Consider the following 17,308-nt stretch of genomic DNA (forward strand, 5'->3'; position numbering starts at 1 on the left):
AGTATACTGTAGGGCTGTAGAGCGGGAAAAGCAAATAATGCTCCTCTTAACTTCTAATGGAGCAATCGCTTCTTTGCATGCAGACTGAGAAACTAAGTTCAGTCACTTTTTACAGTATATTTTTGTTGAATGTTGAAAGGGAAGTGTACGCCTGTGATTTGATTGGAAGTATGTTTTCATCACCTTGTTTTTTACCCTTTGTGTATCCTTCACTGCTCTGTAAACTTTGTTGAAACTTTATATAATATATTATATTACATATATTATATCCAATTCTAAGATTTCTTGTGGTGTTTGAATCACCAGAATTACTTTACACAGTAGACTTGGTGTCCACCACCCATAGCAGCCAGATGTGACAGACAGGTTCAGACAAGAAACCAACACATGCTTGAGTTATACAACCTTTTGGCATGGACTCAACTGAGCTGGTGGTGGATGCATTTGTGAAGAAGAATAATGCAGTCAGTGTGTGCTGAATGAAAGGATGCATGCAAAAGTGACCTCATACACTACAAACTGACAGCTGTCACAAGTTTTCTTTCTTTTCTTTTTTTCTTTTTTTTTTCCAGCTGTCACAAGCTGTCATTCTAGCCTAGGCCCTAGAATGACAGCTTGTAACCTGCCCTATGCACAATACAGGAGGGGACCATGGAGGACTGAAATAAACAACAACACTCTATATATTACAATTTCTGCATACAGAAGACAAGAAGAGTCAGAGGAAGCAGCAGTTTATCATTTTTTCCACCCATGTTGCATTCTGCGTTTCTTGTCTCCTTGACCTTATATGGGAATAAAGGAGTAGGTTTTGCTGCGAGCGAGCACAAAAAAAGCCCGACAACGCATATTTAACCGTACGATGGTGTGCCGCGCGTTGAAAATAGCTCGATCTGCAAGCCCACGGCGCGTCGCTTCCGCGAGGCACCGTGGGCTTGCAGATCGTCTGTTTTCGACGGTCGTAGTAGTTAAAGGGCGGAAACGGCCTCGCGCGGTGATGCGTGCTCGTTTTTCCCAACGGGTCTGAGGCCCTAAACTAAGATGCAGAATAGATATTCTGCATCTAGTTTAGGGCTTGACTCAGATCTTTGCTTCTTCTGGGGGTCCCTGGAACAAAACATTTTTAGATGGGGGTCCGTGGCTAAATGGGGGGGTCCTTGACATTACAAAGTTTTAGAACCACTTGCAACACAGGTTTTTTTCAGAATACTGTTAGGATTTAGACGAGATTTGAGGACCCCCAAAATGATATGTATTTGGCCATCAAGGACCCCCAAAATGATATGTGTTTGGCCACGGACCCCCATCTCAAAATATGTTGTTACAGGGACCCCTTAAAAGCAAAGATTTGAGTTATATGTCCACTCTAAAATGTGGGTCTATTCTGCATCTAGTTTAGGGCCTCAGACCCGTTGGCAAACGAAAGGTCGCCGCGGTGACAGCTGGGAAACTTCGAGTGAATCCAGGAAGCAGAGAGAGAAAAAAAGAGCAGCGGTGAAGCTCTGTGCACAACGCACTGGTCCACTCCCACCGACACACACACACACCTAAATCACTGCTCCGCTCCTTTTAGCAGGTAAGACTTGTGTGTTTTGGTGTTTTCACGCAACGTTAGCGACGATAGCAACCTTTTCCAGCGATAACGAGCGACGCGGCGGTGCATTTGTCGAAGCAATTTGATGTTAATAGCAAGAAAACAACGCGTCCGCGGCGCCGCCGCCCGCTGCTCCGTGTTGGAACTGACTGAATCATTCAGAAATGATTGACAGAAATGAAATGGGGTTGATGCTGTAACTAGCCTTCACAGGGTCGCGTTGAGGATAAATATACCAAGACATCCGGTAAACAATGCAGTCAGCAAGCGACGCTGCTCGCTATCTGTGTAAACTTGCACATTTTCGTGCAGATAGTGCCAATATTAGCTAACACACACACACACACACACACACACACACACACACACACACACAACTGGCACACAGCCTGGGAGGGGTGTCTGTGCACAAATACAGGAAATGAAACAGACGGGGACAGAATGACTACCAGAGATATCATGTCTGCTTGAACTGAAACTAAAAGACTGGACGAATATGTCTTCACTAAAACGAATCAATGAATGGCTCGTTGTATATTGATCACATCACATTTGCCATTTAGTTTCGTCATTCATGATCTCTGGTTGTTTTATCTTCTTGCTTTAGCCTAGCATCCTCCTTGCTTGCTTGGTGGTACGTCCCGTCCGTCCGTATCCCACAATCGCATTAGCATCATCGGCTTGTGAGTGATCTGTGTGATACCAAAGCCCACCGTGGTGGTGGATGGAGCTTTGGCAGAGGTTAGAACTTTCATCTGCGTTCCCATGGCCTACTTTATTATGATGACCCGATTTTATTACAAGAATATAGCGGTGTTGTTACAGAACACTGCGGCGTCCACGCTCCCTTTATGTCTGAGAACTGGACGTCTGCCTGAGTGCCCTCTGGCTGTGTTGGCAGTGGCACAACAAACCCCCACTGACTGAACCCAACCTACTGCAATTCCCCTGCACATTGATGTACCACCCAGCGTGACACTGCGCCCTGGGCCTGTGCCACACTCTGCCATATGTTTTGAAAAGTAATTACAAACCCAGGACTTATAGTTGGAGGTGCCCTGCATAAGGTGAATTATTACAGTAGTCAATACCTGGAAGCGAAGGTCATGATTCTGGCAGGTAGAATGGATCAACCCAGCAGGGGCTTCTGAGCAATTTCAATTTGGGACTCGCACAATGTGAGAAATGTATGTGTGTCCATTTGAAACAGATTTTAACATACTAGAATCAAGTTTGTTAGATAAAGGTACGGTATGTTAGAATTAGGGATGTGCCGAAAGCAAAATTCTTGGCCGAAACCGAATACCGAATATTGGAAACATTTGGCCGAAAACCGAATACCGAATAGCCGAATAATACATGTATATAATTTATTTTGTATTACAAATGTTTGCACTATTGCTGTAACTTTGTTGTAAAGCTACCTGGTTATGGCAAAAGACATGATTATGGCAAAACCTAACTTAAATAATAATCACCATATGGTTTACATTTATTTATTTCTCACTTTTGAATGCACACATAACATATTTATTTTTGTGTAGAATTATTTATTTACTATTGTGTAGTAAATTTGTAATAAAAGACAAATTATGTCTCAAAATATTAACATTCCATATAGAATTGAATTTAATTATTGCATCATAAAGAAATATCAATGTAATTATTGTTATAAAAAAGAAAAAATATATATATATATATATATATATATAAATTGAATATCCTATACATTATTCGGTAGTATTCGGTATTCAGTATTCGGTAATATTCGGTATTTGGTATTCGGTACTATTCGGTAATAATTATTCGGCTGTAAAATCAAACCGAACCGAAACCGAATATGTGTTTTTTGGCACTATTCGGCCGAAAATATTCGGCGCCGAATATTCGGTCACATCTCTAGTTAGAATCTAGAAAAATATTTTGCTGATAAGATGTTATGTGTGAAATGTACCTGGCTGCAACCCTTTTGGATCTTGTTGTGTCCTATAGTTTGAGAAACACTACCAGACATAAGCCTGTGTGTCTTGATATAGAACAGGCTATTACTTGGGCCTATTGCATGGTAGGCAAGATGTTTCTGACGTTTACGGTCTACCTCTGCAAACCGTGGAAATTCTTTTTCTTTTGATGGAGACTTTGGAGTTGTTTTCCCTCATGGTCAGCATTTTCCTAGAAGACTTGTCTACCACTCTACGGCTCTAAAATGGACAGTATGTACTGTTGGATGATGTTGTTTCGTCAGACCTCTAGTAGTGTGACAGAGTAGCCTGGTCGGTGTGAGTCCAAATATATCCCTTTCGATCAAGGTATAGCTTTTATCTTCCTGGGAAATGCTTGAGTGCCTCAAGGGGATGAATCCTGATTTATAAACTAGTATACATTATGTAAGTCCTTGTTTACTACACACTAAAATCTTCAGTGGCAATTTCACTCAGAGTGTTAAAAATGGTCGTTACATTTGCAGTTGCACTTGACTTAAATTAACACACTGGGTTTTACTGTGTAGGCAAAGCACTGAAGGCAGTGTCCATTACTCCTACTTACACCCTGAGTGACCCGCCCTTTCTCAGTTGTCATACCTTAACTCGGGTAACAAGGGACTGAAGGCAGGGAGTGAACTCTGGTACTTGTAGGCATATCTCACTCACAGTTATGACGGGTACAATTTCAGTACAGCTGGCCTGGTGTTAGACAAAGGTAGAGGGGTAGTTAGGGTGTGTGTACTGTACACTCACTGAGTTCTAATCTTACAGTTAAGTTGTGTTTTAGGACACACCTACCTAGTTGATCCTAAACTTGCCTCACTATAAATTAGTCATGTTCACCTTTAGAATTAGCATTTATGTACAGTGATGTCATGTGCCTGCCATGTATTCATAGCACATAGGCCTAACTCAGATGTTCCTGCCTGAAGTCCTTTGTCAGTTCTGTGACAGTATAATACTGGGTCTTAATTTACCTGTAACTCTGACAAGATGACTCAGACTTAAATGAACACTCAGGTTTTCACAGCGTAAAAGCTTGAGTTGGGATTTAGTTCCTCCCTGGATGGGTTGATGGTCATTAGGGAGAGTAGTTTGATATGTGTGTATCCATTCAGTCGCAGCCATGTGAAAGTACCCGAGGCGGTCTCAGTCACACAGGTGAAGGTGGTGTTGGGTTACTTAAAATGTTGGGTTACTGGGTTCTTATCATGTAAAGTCAGCTCACTAACGTGGCATGTGTGTGTACCAGGTGTGACTATTTTGTACAATTCGCAAGAGCTCACATGTTATGATAATTTGAAAATGGCTTGTGGGTAATCCGCACAAAACATCCCCACTGGGGATGTTTTTTTATACCCCCTTTGCGCTTAGACTGTAAAATGTAAAAAAGAAATTCACCTTGCACCCAGGATTTTGCAGTGATCATTCTTGAGGTGAGGTGTCCAGACAAGTTGGTTGTAGAGTTAAACATGCAGTAGTGAGGCAATGCGTTTGCAGCCACATTCTTACAGACAAACGTGTGTGTGTTTGCGCCCAAGAGGCACTCTGTGTCCTCCAAAAGTAAAATTAGTGGTTGTTGGATTCAGGTTGTAGACGACATAGTTGGAATGACAGGATAGTGTCTGTAGGAAAGGTCTGCACGACTGCAGTCTCTACAAGCACACAGTAAAATCCTGATCCATTTGTAATTGTGAGTGAAATGAACACTGAAATTTTGACTGTGCAGTGTGCACATGCATTTCAACAGCAAGTCATGACTTGCCTGTCTCCATTCCTCTTGTCATTATTTCTCAAACACTCTTCAAAGAGGAAGTCCTTATCCTGCTAGCATGAGTTCGATTCCTGTTTTGTCATTCAGTCACATCCAGAATTTATGAACTTATTTAGAACTTATGAGCATTGAAAGCAGTATGACAGTTAAACTGTATGGCGTCAATATCTGACTGCCCTACTGTCAAAGTTGTGTGCTATTTTGTGCCAACAGAAATGTAGAATTTGACTCCTGTTGTATGGTTATTATCTATGCACTTTAGCATCAAACCATTATAACTCGTAGAGTCTGAGAATTAAAAAGAGTTGTGAACACCAGTCACCATTGGTCATTGACAGGATGCTTGTAAATAGTTCCCACTGGCACTGAGCTAGGTACAGTCCTGTAAGAAAGGAAACCTCATGAAAACCTGTCTCACATATTTCCACATGGGCATTTGATCTTTATTTAATAATAATATTGAGAGATAGACACGATAATCAGAAGGAAGGCTGTAGAGATGATATGAGACTTGGAAGGGAAGGGATTTAAGAAGAGATCCAAAGAAATAGAAATCAGCCATTCCAAGTGTAACGTTTAAGACGATCGCTATCGCCAGGTCATGCTGTCCTATCATTTCAATGGTAGCCTTTTGCTCACATTTGCATCTTCAGTACCATCAGAAACATACTACACAAGTTTGATTTTTCAAGGGAGGTGTGCTAGGAGGAAAGTAACCCTTGCTGTCAAAATGCATTTGGGGTGTCCAATTTGTGGACTGTAAACTTTCACAACAAATGACACACAATGGTGTCAAGGTTAGGATTTAAATAAGCTGTGCCTGCTTTGTTGTTTGACCAGCACCAAAGAACGTTCACAGTAAAATCTGAGTGTGCAAAATGAATGAACACTGAGTATTTTAATGTCCCTAATCTTCTCCTGTCTTTTTCCAGGTATGGCAGAGTTGGCCAGTCTGGTGCAGCGGTTGGAGATAGCCGTCGGTCGTCTGGAGGCTGCGTCTGGCTCTGGTGGCAGCAGTGCTGGTGGTGGATGTATGCCCATTCTAAATACTAAACTGGTATTATTGCGATGGTTGTCGCCAGCCGGATGCTACTAGTAAATATTGTCTGTGGCTGCCTGAAAGGTTCAGCTGTAAGCTGCTATGGCTGCAGGTCAACGTCTAACTATTCACTTTCACAAAGTTATATTCATGCCTCCTTACCTCGTCCAACAAAGTCATGCATTAGCCAGCTAAGTCACTCACGAGGCAGAAATATATCAAATTGGAGAAGTGAGCCTCCACCAATTTACCTAGTATTTACACTGCTCAAAGAAATTGCGTGAACAAATTATTTCTTTGAGCAGTATATTAGTACCTAGTACCTTAGTATTTATTAGTAGAGTGAGAGTCTGTCTTTTGTACTATTTACTGGTAACCACAGGCTTGGTTCTGGTTTAAATAGTCACTATGTTACGACTAGCCCTACTTAAAGCTGAGTCACAGGCAACAGTGTTGCCAAAACTATATTTGAACACATTTTCCTTTGAAGTATTGTTTCTACAGCTGTATTCTTGGATCAGCCAACAGATTTACAGCAGGAGAATAGTGGAATGGACACTTAAACGTAGTACCTATTCTGTTCTAAACAGTAAAATCTTCAGTGTTCATTTAAGATGAGTGAAATAAGAGTGTGCAAATGTAGCTCTAGTTGCCAAACATCACATCAGAGGCCAGAACTGCCAGTGTGTTTGTAGTTTGATAAAGATTTATTGTGGTTAATAGAAGCTGACCCATGAAACATGACTTTGTGCCTTGGTAATGTTTCTTCTTACTCCTTCCCTCTGTCTGTCCAGCCGTATCAGCATATGTGGAGGCGTACGATGACATCATCAAAGGTCCTGTGGCTCAGTACACCACCCTCAGCCAGCAGATTGGGGGTGACGTCCAGAAACATGTCAGTAAAATGTTGAATAATGGCCAGTTTAGCCACACATAACAATGAATGTATATAGTAAAATCCGTAGTGTTCATTTAACTGTTGAGAATGTACACATGGAACCAAATGGATACGGGCCCATTTGGTTCAATTCTTTACATTTTCAGAGTTGCAAATGGATAAATGAACACTGAGAATTTTACTGTGTGCAGTCTTTGTGCATTGTGCATTTCTCTCTATGGTTTAGGGTCTACCTCTCCCTTCATCCCTGGTGCTCTCACTGTCTGTCTCTCGCTTGCTTCATCTGTGTGCCATTGGTTGGCTCTCTATCTCACCAGTGGTGGACAGTAACCAAGTAGATTTACCGTACTTGAGTACTGAGAACGTTTTTGAGTGAAAGTCGAGTATCAAAACAATACGAATACAGATATTGTACTTTTGACTTCTACTTTTCTAGGAAGGTAAAGTACATTATTAATTAACCACATCAGCCCTATTATGAAAATACAACCTCGATGCGACGCATTATAGATCTGTTGTACCTGCTATTTTCAGCATTATATTTTAGGACGATTTCTGTAAAGCCTTTTTGAAAATGTTTCGAAAATGTCTACATTTGAATATAGAAATGCATTGATATTAAAAAGAAAATGTACTTTGTAATTTGTTATTTTGAATACTTACAAGCAACTGCTCCAGTACAACTTTCACTTGCAGCTGAGTAATATTTGAGCAGGAGTATCTATACTTTGACTCGAGTACTAGGGTTGACTACTTTGTCCACCACTACGTCTCACTCTCCCTCGTCTCACTCTCCCTCTTCTTTTCCAGGCGGAAATGATGAAGCAGGCGTTCTCCTGTCAGAGACAACTCCTTGTCGCAGCCTCCAGCTCCCAGAAGCCCTCTGATGTGAGTGTAAATATGCATCGTAATCAACCAGTAAACAACACACTGATTAATCTGGAACTTAGTTGAAAGCAATCTGAATATAGTATCAATACAGCAGTGACTAACACCGTATAAACACTATAAATTAAAGGGATATTTCACTTTTGGTCATTTTATAATCGTCTAATCAGGCTTTTGGGAACACACTGAACAGTTTTTAATTTGCTTCATTCAGTATTTAGATATTTGATGTAAATGTTATCAGGCCCTCCCTGTTCAGGGCCCCTCCCCATACACACCCATTATCTTTTTCTGGTCTACCCTCCTAATACGTGAGCTGGCCGTGCATGTGACTTTCCGATAACGTTTTTTCATATATTACTTTATGGTATTTAATTTTTTCCATTTTCCCAAATAATTATTAAAAATAAATGAAAAAAGTTATCACTAGAAAAAATAATGGGGGTTTTTAATGAATCTATCATGGTTAAAATGGAGTTTGAAGTTACAATGGGTGTGTATAGGGAGAGGGCCTGATAACATTTACATCAAATATCTAATTGAATTAAGCAAATTAAAATCTGTTCAGGGTGTTTCCAAAAGCCTGATTAGATGATAAACTGACCAAAAGTTATTTTTGAAAGTGAAATATCCCTTTAAGCATGTCCATTTCTGCCCTTCATGTCGCTGAAGTTCCGTTTTAAACCGGTGTAATGTCTTCTTCTCTGTAGTCTGCGTTGACCCCCCTCCTGCAGCCAGTGTCCAAAGTCATCCAGGACGTGCAGACATTCCGCGAGAAGAACCGCTCCTCGCCGTTCTTCAACCACCTCTCTGCTGTCAGCGAGAGTGTCCCCGCGCTCGGCTGGGTCGCCATGGTGAGAGAGAGGGAGAAAGGGAGTGGGGTTGGCACTTGGCACTGCCATCTGAATGCCTGCTGAGTGTGGTGAAGTTGGTTCCTGTGTGTGTGGATTCTTTGTGCATGCATGCATGTGGGTGGTTAAATGGGTGTAATAATCAGCGGAAACAAGCCTTTCTTTCATTCAGTCTGGTGAGTGAGGCAGACAGTAGTTGAACAGAGCCTCAGTGTTACTGGTGTTTTGGTTTTGATTAGTTTTTAACTCATATGCTGCCATTTAACAATACCTTCGTACTCTTTAACTGCCATTCGTCTCCATAGACTTCCATGTAATTCATAGTGCACGGATCATGCACACCCATGCCTAGATAATGCACCACGTGTGTCCACATTGCTCACAGCTTTCAAACAAAAAAATCCGAATGGAAATCCGTTCAGGCATTCATGAGATAGCAGCCATTATGTTTTACACTGTTGTGAGCTTGGAGGTCTGCTACCTGAGTTGTATGGGGGTTGTATGGGGGTTAAACAAGCAATTTCGCGATCGCTATCATGCCTACTAACGTTTTTGGGGTCCAAAAAAAAAAAAAAAACATTTTTTTTTTTTTTTTTTTTTTTATTCACGGGATTCACGGGCGTGGCAGGGTGGTACAACGGGATTTTTAAGGGATTCACGTTTTTGGCAGTTAATGAGTTAATAGCAGTACTATAAAACATATATACAATTCTCAGTTCATTTATTTTTTTACATTCTAAAAAGTCTTAAATAGCGCTATTCCCAAAGCAGTCATTGCTATAGTTTTTGTTCATTAGCAGCTCTTTAGTATAAACGTGAAGAAAAGCTGCACACTCATTCATAGCCACGATGATCCAGCTCTTTAGCAAACAGAAAATATATTTTCAGGTCAGAATAACAAATTCCATCCAATCCAGAGAGAACTCAGACAGGATCAACAAGTCAAATTGGAAGTGAGAGCAAAACAATGAGCAGACACAATTGAAACACTATAAAACCGAAGCTGATACATGATCTTACTGCGACGGCTAGATAGATAGTCTTACTCTACCTATAGATGAACACTCGGGATTTTACAGTGAAAGGCAGAAATATAATCTGCCTCTGGAGCGATCTGATAGTCCAGTGCTTAGGGTGTATACCACGTGGCCGCAAGATGCCTGATCAGCGAGTCACCGGTTTGAGTCCTGGTTGCTCGGATCATTTGCTGTTTGTCATTCCCCTGCTATCTTCTCTGCAATTTCTGTCTCGCCACTAATGTTGGGTATCAAATAAAGGCTGAAAATGGGCCAAAATGGCACCTCTGATCTACTACTTCTTCCTTGCTTGTTCCAGGCTCCTAAGCCAGGCCCCTATGTGAAAGAGATGCAGGACTCCGCCATGTTCTACACCAACCGTGTGCTTAAGGACTACAAGGAGAAGTAAGGGAGCTTATTGTGCATCTAGACGGTAGAATCCACCCTGACAGTGTTTGTACAAATGTAAAACCTTAACTGAGAGTGTATGGATCCATTTGCTTACATTTGTCCACTCTCAGTTAAGTTTAAATGACAGCCTAAAGGTAGTCTGTACTTTAAGAGGCAGAACCTTTCTGTCCCCATCTGTCTTCAATTCCCCCCAGCTATAACGTTAAAGCAGTTGTACTTACTCAACACTGCCACATGAAGCCCAGCCATCATGTAGCGGTTATGCACTTTGGTGTATGCAGTGGTTAGGACTGACATCATGGCTTATATACACACCACTGTTGCACCAAGAAGGCTTGAGAAAATAATACAGTAGTGGCAGTCCCAGCTTGTAGAAAAGTTGTCTTGCGTTAATTTAGATGCATACATACAGCACAGACATCAGGGTTCAGTGGTTTCATGTTTGTGCCCTTTGTTGGAAATGTATACAAAATAACTGATGCTATTCCTTCAACTACAAGACTAGAGCTGACTACTCCATTGAAGTGCAGAACACAACTTGACCTCAGTTGTTGGTTTGGGCTCAGTGTTGATTTCGTCGACTAAAACTATCACGAAAAATGTTCGTCGACTACCATCTTTCACTGACAAAATAAAAACTAAGCCACGATGACTAAATATATTGACAATTTTGTCAACAAATAAAAACTAGACTAAAATGTTTGGGAGAGACTAGAGGAGAAGAGATCCAGTTTAACTGCAAGATTGCCTTTGTTGCACTCTGAAAACAGCAGATCTACAATTATTGTGAGCTTGTAGATCGGCTATTTTCTGAATGCAAGCAAGTGTAAAATCAGCCATTACGATGCCATCAAGGCCCGACAAAATACGACTAAATCCACTGGTCGACTAAAACTAAAACTTTTCAGATTGCCAAAAATATGACTAAAACTAAATGCTATTTTATTATTTAAATATTTGTGAGGTTGTGTACCCATAATACCCAAGATTAATGTCCTGCTACTTGAGGGGCTGGTGGGAGGGACACAGCAATGCAGGTGGAACAATTAACCGTTTTTAACCTTTTTCTATACCTTATAATTTTGCTGAAAATATGTGTATATTTATGTGGTTACAATTGACTACAAAAAAATCCAGTGCAAAGGGACAATCAATAGATGCAAAGGTTTCTTTCTATCTACTTCCAGGGACAAGACACATGTGGAGTGGGTGAAAGCCTATCTTTCCATCTGGACTCAGCTCCAGAACTACATCAAAGAGCACCACACTACGGGATTGTCCTGGAGCAAGACTGTAAGCCCACTTGCCCTTTTTGTTTCTCTATATCACTCTCTTACCCCCCGGCTCCACCAGGCGCGTTGAGCGTCGCGTCAACGCTGGGAACGCTCCCGTTTTAATCGATGAAGGGTGCTACACTGGCGATGTTGACGCCGGACGCCCACGACGGCACGACGCAGTCTTTTTGGTGGGGCCCTAGCCTTATCTAATGTAATATATTCATTCATCAGAACTCATACGTGGAAAGCTACATTAAAATAAACCACAGTCGGGGCGCCCGCTGGCCTGGTGGTCAAGGCGCATACCACATACTAGGCTATGATGCCTGCTGGCGTCGCCGGTTCGATTCCCGATCCGGACGACCTTTGCCACATGTCATCCCCCATATCTCTCCCTATTTCCTGTCAGTCTACTGTCCTATCGAATAAAGGCATAAAAAGCCCAAAAACAAATCTAATTTTTTTTAAAATAAACCACAGTAAAAATGTTCTTCCCCACCTCAGGGTCCTGTAGCCTCGGCCTCTGCGGTTCCTCCCAGCGCTCCCGCCGGTGGATGCCCCCCTCCCCCTCCCCCCGGGCCCCCTCCTCCCCCTATGGCCCTCGGAGAGTCGTCGGGTGGCAGTGCCGGTGGCCCCGAGACTCACAACGCTCTGTTCGCCGACATCAACAAGGGAGCCGACATCACCAAGGGTAGGTGGCACAGAGGATTTCACACCCACCGGCTGTCAGCTTCTAGCCCCTGTTTGTGTTTGTAAACCTTGCTTGTAGTTTCTTCTTTTTATTTTATTTTATTACAGTACCAAAAATGGCAGATCAAAAAACTTGATGCTTTTAAGCTTGTAGATCAGCAAGTGCATAATGAGACTAAATTGATTTATTAAAAACAATCAATAGTTGCAGTGTTACTTGCTTGTCAGCTGTGTCTTTTAGTTATTTCTGCCTTGCTTAGTTTAATCTGTCAAATCTCAACTCCAATACTGTAGTCCCTGCCACTCCCTGGTAGCTGCTGACCCCTACTGGTTGGTTTTAGGAATGGTGTAGGCGAGCATGTGCCTCCTGTCCATTTTATTTTTGACAGTGAGAAGTTTCACCAGTATGACATAATGTGAACAGAGGAATACACCATTGTGGGAGTTGATAGTGCTGCAACAGATCCTTCCCGTCCTTGAACGCAGCCATTTTTTATTTGTTTCGATTCAAACCCCTAGTCTCCATGGTGATGTGCAGGAACTTGACCCCTTGGCCAAGACGTGGTCATCACCTATGACAACAGCTGTTTGAATGTTTGTTTTCCCATCTGTACCTTGCCATGTCTGCTGTATACAGGAATATTATGCTCTCACACTACACTACGCAGCAGATTTTACCTAATGATTAATTGTCACTGTTAGGTCGTGTGCATTTTTTGACCAATGAAAGGTGTTCTAATCTGTCTGTATTCCTTCCCCTCCAGGCTTAAAGCATGTGTCCAAAGACCAGATGACTCACAAGAATCCAGGCCTGAGGACCTCGGGTAGTGCGCCGGTCCGCACCGGACCCAAACCCTTCACCACCTCCCCCCGCCCCGCCGCCGCAGCTACCCCAACCCGCACGCTGCCCCCTGTGTTGGAGCTAGACGGAAAGAAGTGGAAAGTGGTGCGTCAATCACCTGTCTACCAAATAAAATCAAAATATATTTATATTTATATATTCTTTTTACGTTAAACTGAACTCCACTGTATAAATGGATCATATATTTACATATTCTTTTTACGTTAAACTGAACTCCACTGTATAAATGGATCATTTCTGGATACACCTGGAGGGCTGGTTTAACAATTACATCAATAGTTAGGAAATACTTTTTCCAAAACATGTAATTGTTAAACCAGCCCTCCAGGTGTATAGGATTTTTTATGCACTTGAGAAAATGTTTGTTTAAAAGATTATTTTCTACTTTTGCCCCCTACAAATTGAGGTATACTATGCGACGCATAGTATACTGTAGGTTCCAACTTTTCCATGGAGTTCATATTGTGCTTCTCTCCTTGATTGAAGGATGGAGGATGGTGGTTGCTCTGATGTGACCTCCAGTCCTCAGTGTTGTGGATTTTGGTCAAAATGGAACTGAATTTGTTTATGTATGTAGCTGACCCTGAGAAACTTGGGCATGAGTCACGGACACTGAACAAGCTCTTGTTTGATACCACTGCTTTTTATAGTCCACCCCTTTTATGGTAACTGCAGTTCCCGTCCTCTTTTTAAATCTCACCCGTGCAACCACTAATGTTCCTCTCCTCTACACCCCCCCCTTTCATTCCTTCCCACTGCAGGAGAACCAGGAGGGTGCTCAGGGTCTGGTGATCAGTGACACAGAGCTGAAGCAGGTGGTCTATGCTTTCAAGTGCAACAACAGCACACTGACCGTCAAGGGCAAGATCAACTCAATCACTTTAGGTAAGGATAATGGAAAATGACTAAACCCAGGATCAGTTGAACTCCAGGCCTTTAAGGCTTTAGACTCTAGAGAGAGTAAGTGCTTCAGTTTGACAAATAAATGATACAGATAAGTCCTAATCCAGGGAGAGAAGGAAACAAATATGCTCTTTTCAGTCCCTGTTTATTTCTTGTTCTTGTTTTAATGGAGGTATTTTTGAGCTAGGGTGTGTTTGTCAAATTGTCAGCCAACAGTAGGTCGATAACTGGCCAATAGCGACCGCCAATAGCGACCCCAAGTGGTTGGAAGAGTCATTGGTGTGAAAGACAACCCATAACATGTACAGTACTGTATTGTATTTGGGTCATAGGTCTACTACTAAAGTTGTTGAAACGTCCTTGTCTGCTTTAGCATTTTGATACGTAAGCCCAGGTAAGGTTTGCTTTCTGAGACATAAAACCCAGTTAAGGTTTGCATTCTGAGACATAGACCCAGGTAAAGTTTGCATTCTGAGACATAAAACCCGGTAAAGTTTGTGCAGTGTGTTGATTTCTATGATGTGCTTTTTTTCCTGTGTTAGACAATTGTAAGAAACTGGGCCTGGTGTTTGATGACGTGGTGGGCATCGTAGACGTCATCAACTGCAGAGACGTCAAGGTTCAGGTGTGTGTGTGTCCTGAAAACAAAACAAAAGGCTTTGTTCATACTACAGTCAAATTAGAACCGACTTGACCAGACTGTTATTTGCAAGTGATATTATTGGATTTGTGTATTCTGATATAGGTGAACCATCTGTATTGATTTCTGTGTGTGTGATGCTTTACATTTATAATCTGTCGTACGATAGTATCACTGTCTGCAACTCACAGCTGGAGGTAGATCAGCTATTTTCGGCATGTGGCATCGTCGTACGAGTAGTATAAATCAAGCTTCAGTGTCTAGAATAGATTGAGACAAAAGCTTCAGTGTCTAGAATAGATTGAGACAAATCTTTAGAAATCGGATTTGAATTGCATTTCAAACCACCATCTGTGGTTCAGTGTCGATGTGTTTGTTTGCTCCTCAGACTTTTTGAGCGGTGCTAACCGCTCCTACGTCTGGCTTTGTGTGTCCCTATGTCCGTAGTACGAAATTGTGTCCCTATGTTTTTCTGATTCTAATCTGGCTGGGACAAAAAACTGATTTGTTCTGCCAGTTTGAACATAGCCAAAGCTATCTCGGATGTTTACAAATTAGTAGTTGGAACACGAGTTTGTTTCATTTTAATTTGCATTGCATTTCTTGTTTTAGGTGTTAGGCAAGGTCCCAACCATGTCCATCAACAAGACGGACGGTTGCCATGTCTACCTGAGCAAGGACTCGCTGAAGTGTGAAATCGTCAGTGCCAAGAGCTCAGAGATGAACATTTTGGTACCCAACAAAGATGGAGAATTTGTGAGTGTCTTTTGTTTTTATTTGCTGTATATTGCATGCATTGCAAAGCATGATGTAACAAAGCTTAATCGTTCAATGTAGCAGAAGGTTTTCATTTGCCTTATTATAACGGTATTACATATAACCGAAGTGATTAACCTAAGTTGACATAACATATCATCGTTGTCGGGTGGAAACCAAACCAAAACCGTTTCCTTTTTTCATTATTACACTGCTCAAAGAAATGAAGGGAACAAAATGTTCCCTTAATTCTTTGAGCTTTCTTTGAGCAGTACTACAGTATACTATACTCAAATAAATTCAAATAAATTAAAGGAACATTTTGGTCCGGAAAATTCAAATAAATTAAAGGAACATTTTGGTCCGTTCATTTCTTTGAGCAGTATATTTTAAAAACTAGTTAATAGTTAAAATAGCCGATCTACAAGCACACAGCGCTGTGTGCTTGTAGATCGGCTATTTTCACTACTTTTGTGCAACACTCTTGTATGATGATGCAGGGCTTTCATTTACGAAAGAACATGCCCGACAGTGACGATATACATTGCTTCTTCTGTCAGACGGAGCTCCCCGTTCCTGAGCAGTTTAAGACTGTCTGGGACGGAAGCAAGCTCGTCACCACAGCAACGGAGATTGCTGGATAGAGGCAGCACATGAGACGGCCGCCCCTCCCTCAACACCGCCCGCCACCTTTTGCCCAAACACCTGACTGATCGACCGGCCGACCATCCAGCTAACTCTCACAATGTAGACTGAGATTCGGACCTCACCACGCTCTCTCCTTCCTCCCTATATCAGCCAACCACAGGTTAAGCTGTTCCTTCTATCAGCCAATGAGAGGACTGCTTGCTTGATCTGGAGCATTCCTCCAGCCAATTGCAGGGAGCAGCTTGTTTCCATGGCCAGTGAGCACTCTTTACAAGCATTTATAAAATGAGGTTTGCCAACCACTGGTATGTTCATTTTTTTAGTTTCACCTATCCAGAAAGTCCTCTCCTAAATTTACCATATAGATATAATAACAATAGCCAACTTGGTGTGTGTGTGTGAGATATGGCACTATTGTTAATGTTTTTGACTACTCCATGACAACACTGTAGCCACTGTAGCCAATCAATCTAAACTAGCAAGGTTTAACCAATCAAGTTATATCGCTTTACAATGAGGTTTCTTAAATGAGGGTCCAATAGGTTTGTTCATTATATGCAATCCAATGACAAAGCACATGTACAACAAACCAAGCTCTTATACTGTACATAGTGTTGGCTGCAACTGTTAACATTATTTGGGGAGAATCACAAACGAGTTAAGTGCACAGTCACTCGGATTAATTCTCATAGTGTGCAGAACCTGAACAAAATGTATTGTTGAATGAGGGAAAGGGGGAAAAAAAATCATTCCATGTATGACTGACCTCAGAACTCACACATAGGACATTCCCTTGAATATTATATTAAAACACACAATTAAAAAAAAAAAAAAAAAACATTCCATGGATGGAGGCACGGAAAGATAAAGCCAGGGCAAAGAAATCAAGAGACAGCATGTGACCTCAAGTGAATGGCTCCTTTTGTTTTGATACAAACTGGAAGTAAAAAGAAAGCGGCAGAGAGAACGGTGACAATGTATATGAATGAATCATTGGCAGTTATGCCCCCCACACCCTTGATTGGAAATATCTGCTGTTATGAACTGTACAGATTAGGGTTAGTAATGAAGTCTTG

General features: G+C 41.7%; 1 protein-coding gene across 1 annotated transcript; it reads left to right on the forward strand.

The window, feature by feature from the left end:
- The first annotated feature begins 1,455 nt into the window (after nucleotides 1–1,455).
- Nucleotides 1,456–17,070, forward strand: cap1 (CAP, adenylate cyclase-associated protein 1 (yeast)). Its single transcript, XM_080734716.1, has 13 exons — nucleotides 1,456–1,576; nucleotides 6,286–6,384; nucleotides 7,187–7,287; nucleotides 8,101–8,178; nucleotides 8,889–9,032; nucleotides 10,365–10,450; nucleotides 11,644–11,749; nucleotides 12,238–12,424; nucleotides 13,188–13,369; nucleotides 14,047–14,170; nucleotides 14,731–14,813; nucleotides 15,441–15,584; nucleotides 16,145–17,070. The coding sequence occupies exons 2-13, from the start codon at nucleotides 6,288–6,290 to the stop codon at nucleotides 16,226–16,228; spliced, it is 1,416 nt and encodes a 471-aa protein (XP_080590842.1). The 5' UTR covers nucleotides 1,456–1,576; nucleotides 6,286–6,287; the 3' UTR covers nucleotides 16,229–17,070.
- The last annotated feature ends 238 nt before the right edge of the window (nucleotides 17,071–17,308 follow it).

Source organism: Nannobrachium achirus (genome assembly GCF_963921795.1).
Source record: "Nannobrachium achirus genome assembly, chromosome: 10".
NCBI classification, from domain to species: Eukaryota; Metazoa; Chordata; class Actinopteri; order Myctophiformes; family Myctophidae; genus Nannobrachium; species Nannobrachium achirus.

Excerpts from the sequence above, each read along its gene's own strand:
- cap1 (XM_080734716.1), top strand. The coding sequence starts at position 6,288 with ATGGCAGAGTTGGCCAGTCTGGTGCAGCGGTTGGAGATAGCCGTCGGT. Across the intron at positions 7,288-8,100 it reads GGGGTGACGTCCAGAAACAT|GCGGAAATGATGAAGCAGGC; the intron begins GTCAGTAAAATG and ends CTTCTTTTCCAG. Across the intron at positions 9,033-10,364 it reads CGCTCGGCTGGGTCGCCATG|GCTCCTAAGCCAGGCCCCTA; the intron begins GTGAGAGAGAGG and ends TGCTTGTTCCAG.